Below are 7,809 nucleotides of genomic sequence, written 5' to 3' on the forward strand. Positions count from 1 at the left end.
AGCCGAACTTCGCCGAACTTTGCCGAAATTTGCTATACTTTTTTTTAATTGCGCCTCGGGGCGGCCCTGAGCCGGCGGCTGGGGACCAACTCGCCCCCAGGCCCATTTTTTGCACCGGCTCACCCCCAGGCGGCGATTTTAGGTGCCCCCTGGAGGGCAAACGGCTGGAGATGCTCTAAGCTATGGAACCCTGATTGAAAAAATCCTAGAAATCCGGTTGAATGCGCCAAATTCTGAAGAAACCTCCTTAAATTCACTATCTCGACTGGAAACTTGTCCACTATCGCCACTATTGCCCGCTATAGCTCCTGAGTGAGGTTACCACGAAATTGTTTCTCCCGTGATTTGAAATATATTTGGGTCGCCGTTAATGTTCGATTGTGCAATTTTGGTATTTTTTTATCTTTTGGTTGGTGGGTATGGTAGTTGAATCTTCAGATATGTTGCCTTTTCACTGTAAAAAGTGTTATTACTGGGCATACGGCTCCCAAATATGAGTCGCCGTGAATTCCCACAAATGTTGGCATGCATGTCCATTGTCTATGGCATCCATGCCATGTGTGGTTGACTAAAGTGAACTCGATTAGAGCATCCAGGGGCCTATTTAAATCCTTTTAGGCCTTGTTCGGTTGTTATGGTTTTGTTCCCCACATGGAATTGATCTCGAGGGGATTTGAGTGGAACCCCATATCCCTGTTGGGTTCAAACCCTATCCCAATGTAATCCCCTCCGAGACAATTCATTGTTCAGTTATAAAAAGGTTTGCTGCGGTTTGTACAAAAGAGTACATTGGACAATAAAAATATCAAAAAAATTATTGACGACAAACACATAATTTGGATAGCACAACGATGGAATTCAGAAAATGACAAAGCTAACTTCCAAATGTTCGGAATTCTGCAAGAGATCCGAATGATTGATTCGCCTTTCGATTCCTATCTCGTTGGGCGTGCTCGCCTCCCTCTTTCCTGATTTTTAGGATCTTTTTTCCTATTTTCTCGTTTAACCCTCTCTCCTATTTTTAATGAGAACGCGGTTTTTGCGGGATACTAATTTAGGCATTTAGGGCATGTACAATGGTGCTATCTTAGGAGTGCCACATAGGATAAATGATGAGGTGGAGGAGAGAGAACTCCTAAGAAAAGGCTTGTGTTCTCTTATTTAAGATAAGACAAGAGATGATCTCTTAGCATAATTTGTCTCACCATATTTTAAGGAATTGCTAGTTATTGAAGATAAGACTAAAATATAACCCATTGTAGACATATTTTTTTGTCATCTCTAAATTACATGCAAGACTTAAGATAAGACTGTCTTATGAACCATCGTACATGCCCTTAGTGACGATCTAATTTACACGTGGACATGGGGCAGGTGAGCGTTAATCATGATTTTTTTCCATTGACGCTAGCAGTTTCCATACTTGTAATTTTATAGCCTAAAAATCGTGCTAAAGCTGGGAATTGAACTTAAGAATTTAATAGGATTAATAGGAAAAAGTTCAAAACAAACCTTAAACTTGTAGGCGAAAGCTAAATCGAAACCTAAACTTGTAATCCCGAAAATAAGTACACCAAACTCTTCGATCCCAGTCTATTTTAAACCTTGAGGGGGTTTAACCGGGATTTACTAATGTGGCAAGCATCGTTGACTCGCTAGACATTAGGACGAATTGGGCCAGCCCATTAGCGCAGTCGCTCGCTCGCTCTACTCGTTTTTTATTTTAGTAAGCATAATAAATTATTTTACATTTTTGTAATGATAATACACATTTGTTAAACTACACATACCCACTTGTCTTCTATTAGGAGCAACAAAAATACCAGCAGCCGCAAAAGAATAAGTGCCCAGGAGGACTCGAACTAGCAGAGGCTGCACCTAGCAAATCGCCCTGCGGGCTATAGGTTTTTTTTTGAGGCAATCTCGCGAAGCTTTTATTCAACCCGTCACAATGTTTACAGGGACGAAAGAAAGACCTTCCGGATGGCGCGTCCTATATAAAAACATCAAAAATGGATTTCAACACAAGTGCTTAACATTCCTTAATTTTTTGAAACATGTCTTAAAGTAATATATGAACAATTTAGAAATAACGATTATATTTTTAAACGCAAATAATTTACATAATTCTAAAAACATTTATCGAAAAAGTGACATGGTAACATTTTGCCAAATACACATTTTAAATTTTCGTAATGACAATAAACGTTTAATAAAAAAATACAAACATGTTTTACACTGTTTAAGAACAAAAATTGTTCAGGTTTAGAAAAAGTTGACGTCTCAAATAGTGTTCACTTTTTTAAGACTGATTGTTTTTTTAAAAAATTGTTCGCTTTTTATAAAATTATTCAGAATTTTCAACAAGTATTTTCACTTTAAAAAAGGATATTTTAAAAATTGTTCAGGCCTGCACGTTCTTAATATATGTTTGCCCTTCAATGCCTCAAATCTCGACACTGCTCTAGCTGGTTTAATTGCTCGGCCTCTAAATACGGAGGCAATAAACAGTCAATGGTTCTAGTGGTTAGTCGGAGTAATTCAACAGTACGAGATCGCAAGTTCAAATCCTTGTTTTATATTGTATTTTTACTTTCGTATTTTATGAAAAAATATCTCGCATCACGTCTGTTGGGTTGGCCCAACCGCACCTCTTCGGTATTTTCACGTCACGTTTTATAAAAAAAAACTCATTTTGTGTCTGTTGGGCCGGCCCAGTCGTAACCGCAGACAACAAACTTAGGATTCCAGGTGCCACGTCGGTGATCCCTGTTTGGGAACGCTCTAAAGGTTCAAAATAGACCGGGATTGAATTGTTTGGTGTGCTTATTTCCGGGATTACAAATTCAGGGTTCGATTTAGCTTTCCCCGACAACTTTAAGGTTTGTTTTGGACTTTTTCCAATTTAATATTGAGATCTTAACACACTAGCCAACCCATCCCTTGACCCGTGATAAGTTCAAATAAAATACCACTTTTTGACCATCCGATGGGAAAAGTTGTTGAAATACACCCCGGTAACTTCTGTGTAAATAAGATAGGGATGGCAATGGGTAGGGTATGGGCGGGTACAACCTCCTTCTACCCAAACCCATACCCACAGAAAATTTCTATGCCCACCAATTTCAATACCCATGGGCATAAATTGGCACCCATGCCCATACCCATCGGGTATCCTATACCCAATGGGTATCCAGTGGATATAATATATAGCATTTAAAATTTTAAAATGTAGAGAAATGGGTTTAAACTTCAAGTGATCATGGACGAGTAGTACATCACTAACACATGCTACTATGGTGGGTGGCCTCTCGGAGGCATCAAGGGAGTATGAGTGGCGGTTAGTAGAAACCCGGTACAGTGGGAGGTCGTGATGGGAATGGGGAATCGCTGGATCGAGTGTTGGATAGGAGTCTGGTAGCGAAGAGTCAAGATTTCATATTTTCAACGAGTCACATAGGACGCATGAGGAGTGGCGAGCAGGTGATTATGGGCCTATGAGCTATGACCAATTTAAGGAATCAAGACTTAGGGTGGGCCATAGGAGTTGGATGATGACCCCGCATGTCATAGGAGTTATTTTTATTTATTAATTGTTTTTGGTATCTATTGGGTTACCCATGGGCGCAATGTCATACCCATATCCTACCCATATATTTTGCGGGTATGGATACCCATTACCCATGGGTACAAAATCTCTTCAAATCTTGTCCATACCCGTTGTTTTCGGGTAGGGTACCCGTGGGTACCCATACCCATGGGCAAAACTGCCATCCCTAAAATAAGATGATAACTTATGTAATGCTGACCTGATAAATTATGTATAAACATATTGATAAATTTTGAGCACGGGAGCGAAAAGTTGTAGAAATATAGTCTCATAACTTTTTATGCAAATAACATGGTAATTTAGACCACAAACAAGATAAATTACGTACAAACACCATGTTAACTTTCATCCCAGGAAGAAAAAAAATTGTTGAAACACCTCCCGGTAACTTTCTGTGTTAATATCATGGTATTTTATGCATTGTAGACCTGATAACATACATATAAACAAATTAATAAGTTTTTTATCCGGGGACAAAAAGTTGTTGAAACATACCCCGGGTAAGTTATGTGTAGATAAGATGATACTTCACCCACCAAGACCTGATAATTTGTATATAAACACACTGATAATTTTTCATCATACGCGATAACTTCTGTTTAAATAAGACTAGCAAACATGCCCGTGCGTTGCAACGGGAGAAAAAAAATCACATGCCAAACATCTCCCCCATGCCACACACCCACCTCATACACAAGGATCCATGTTTCAAGAAATTGCCTTCCACCTTCTTGCCTGTGGCTCCATCGTCACTATGTCGGACTCGGCCATCACTCATATATATATACTTCCATAGACAAATCTTACGGGCACCATGCATCTTGTTCATATAGGTCTAGACATGTATGCTGCATATGTCAGGAATAAAGTCAGTATCTTTGAGTAATTGTACAATACTCAAATATACCCTCTAGAGGAAACATAATATTTGGAATCAGTCAGGATTCATGTAAACGAAATTATACAACGTAGGAAGTTCATTAATCTTGGCTAAATTTTTGAAATTAATAAAGAATGTTATAATGAACAAACCAAATTCTTTCACGTCTCTATTCCTAGTAAAATTTTGGGCCAAGTCGAGCATCTCCTTTGCAAACATAAACCAAATAGAAACAAAATATGATAATCCATCATGAAATTTAATTTCATACTTTTGGGTCCTTGATTAATATAGGTGTTATTATTCTTATATTGATCATCAATTTTATGTTCTGTAACTTCTTGAACTGAAACATCATCAAGTAAAATATAAAGACAATCCCCATTTATCAAACAGGAACGAATGTAGTGAACTAAAAGAATAAAACTGGATTCATATATAACATGGATTTATTCATAATACAACAAGAATAACTTATCAGGTCGTGGATACAAAATATTTGTGGCAAAGTGCACGACACATGGGTGATTGAGACCTACCTTTAGTATTTTTGAGGAATGGTAGTTCTGATAACAAAATTGCTTGCTCCAATTGTGGCAAATTTTTATTTTGACAAACAATTAGCTGCAATTTTTGAAGAAAGTCAAGTTCATAGCAGGAAACATAAACACTCAAGAATAATCATTTTCCAGTTGAATTGATATTTTCTAATCCACAGCCCTTCAGGCATATCAGCAGAAATGTTGTTATTCTTAAAGGAGGAGGCAAGACAGTAGCTCAAAATCTTATAGACAATCCACCACATGATTGAGTCACAAGCCTCAGCTTTGAGTGGTCTTGTCTGCAACTTGACCATATGTGAAGTTGTTGTTTTTCTAGAACATCCGTCATGCTCCTAATGGAGGAAAAATAGTAGAGCAGGAACATGATGGTGAAGCCAAACTGCATAAAACTATCAGTCAGCAGCGAGAGGCTATCAAGTTCACAAGGCCATGCAGCTAGCTTGCAAGATCAAACTGAGCTTCTTCTCGCTGTTGATCATCATGTGAATGTCTTCTGCTTTCAACTGATAGGGTAGTTATTAGAGAGATGCAATCACAATGAAATTAACTCGACAAAATCTTTTCGATGACAACCAATGGAACAACACAGATTAGATCGATCTCAAATAAGGCGGATAGAATTATTCACATAGGAAAAGAAATCGGAAGGGCCTCCTTACAAACACTACCGGAATCGCACCCTATGCCGACGGCCAGGGCCGTCGGCATAGCCCTGAATGGCCATCGGGACAGGCCTATGCCGACGGCCCCCGTCGGCATAGGGCCGTCGGCAAAATATCCGTCGGCGTAGCCAGAAAGGCCGTCGGCATAGAAAGGCCGTCGGCATAAGACCTATCCCGACGGTGTCCGTACATCTATGCCGACGGCGAAGGCCGTCGGCAACGTTATCGCCTAACGGCGGCCGCCGTCAAGTCTGCCCAACGACTTGTCTCCACGTGGCACCCCTATGCCGACGGCCTAGCCGTCGGCTTAGTCGAAAACTGTGCCGACGGCTAGACCGTCGGCATATATGTGCCACGTGGAGACCGGCCGCTGCTCGTGGTCCAGGGCTATGCCAACGGCCCAGCCGTCGGCATAGTCTGAGATTAAGCCGACGGCCAGGCCGTCGGCATAGTACTTCAAACAGAGATCCCAGTTGCTGACACGTGGGCACCTATGCCGACGGCCAGGCCGTCGGCTTAATTTCAAACTATGCCGACGGCTAGGCCGTCGGCATAGGTGCCCACGTGTCAGCAACTGGGAGCTCACGCTGTCCCTATGCCGACGGCCTAGCCGTCGGCATAGTTTGCTTTTAATTTTTTTTTCCTTTTTTCTGCTTGTTTTCAAATCAGTTCAATTCAGATAACATCACATATATAACAGCACATATCAGCAGCACATATTAGCACATATCAGCAGCACATATCAACGAACGTAAGCATAAGCATCATGACAACAATAGATCATCGTCACACAAGCATAAGCATATCAACGAATGTAAGCATAAGCATCATCACACAAGTCAGCTAAATGATCATCAGCACACACAAGTCATCTCAAGCATCATCATCACATCTCAAGCATCATCGAGCACCGCGGAGGTCGTCACCGCCAAGACGGCCAAAGTCCAGGTCATCAGTGCTAGCGGCAGCGCTACCGCCTCCGCCTCCGTGGATCGGAGTGGTCGGGCTCCGTGTCTCCGGAGTGCTGCGAAGACCACCGCCAACGGTAGATCCACCTGTTCCCTTCATGTTGAAAAGACATATGCACGGGATCTATGACTGTGTTGAAAGGCATGACATGCTTTGGGTGAATAGATTGGGGATGAACTAACCGGCGAGGGGCCAGCGTTCTGTGCCACAAACTCCTCAAAGCTCATCAGCACTGGTTGTGCTGGAGGGCATTGTGCTGTAGGGAACTGAGGACACCTGCCGGCCGCCATATCCTGAAAAGCCTGCTGCATCTGGCTATCCCTCTGCACTTGGTGTTCATAAAGCCTCTGATGCCACGCCATGGTCTCCTGGCGTGTGTACTCCATGTAGGCCTACGGTATGACATGATGGAACTCATAAAACTACTAAATGCGGAAAATGAAGTGAGAAATGAAGATAAGAGGGAAAATACTTACAGATTGTTGCTCCTGAAAGAGGGACTGTGTACTAGTCACTGGCTGGCTCGTGCGCTGGCTCAGGCTCGGGTCGATCCGACGAAGCTGTGTGTAGGAGATACTAGGAGTGATCACAGCATCGAGAACCGCATCCCGACCGTGCTCCTTGGGCCCCATCCTCACCACCGCCATGTCATCCAGAGGCGCCGCAATGGGGTCAGGTGTGTCAGGATGTAACTCCAGATACGCTTCGGAGTAGGCCTTCTTCCTCCCTTCGGTCTTCTTGCCGTAGTACTTGGGCTCGCTAGGCTTGGGGTCCTTCCGCGTATGGGCGATCTCCCACGCCTGCATGTGTGAGAGCGGCCGCTTCAGTTTCTCCTCCTGCACCACCAAACAGAGGTTAGTCATACATAAGAAAGTGATGGTAAATACAAGAAGAAAAATGTTTAATGGGGTTAGTCATACATTAACTGCCTTATGGAGATAGTGGTTTCGGTTTCCCTGAGCATGTACTCCCTCCGTCCCTCGGTTAGCCTTATTTTGGATTCTCATAGCCGCCCAGGCTCCAGCCTCATCACACCAAAGATCCACCAATGCCGCCTAGGACTCGTCTTTTCCATAACACCAATTTGGACACACCTACATAATAAAAGCATAATGGCATGTAGGT

The 7,809-nt window shown here is 42.4% G+C and overlaps 1 protein-coding gene across 1 annotated transcript; it reads right to left on the reverse strand.

Annotated features, from left to right (window-relative positions):
- Positions 1-6,547: 6,547 nt before the first annotated feature.
- On the reverse strand, positions 6,548-7,335 carry LOC125524906. Its single transcript, XM_048689934.1, has 3 exons — positions 7,161-7,335; positions 6,867-7,076; positions 6,548-6,777 (listed from the first exon to the last, which is right to left on the reverse strand). Exons 1-3 carry the CDS (start codon positions 7,329-7,331, stop codon positions 6,616-6,618), a joined length of 543 nt encoding a protein of 180 aa, XP_048545891.1. The 5' UTR covers positions 7,332-7,335; the 3' UTR covers positions 6,548-6,615.
- Positions 7,336-7,809: the final 474 nt, after the last annotated feature.

This window comes from Triticum urartu, chromosome 7 (genome assembly GCF_003073215.2).
Source record: "Triticum urartu cultivar G1812 chromosome 7, Tu2.1, whole genome shotgun sequence".
Taxonomy (NCBI): Eukaryota; Viridiplantae; Streptophyta; class Magnoliopsida; order Poales; family Poaceae; genus Triticum; species Triticum urartu.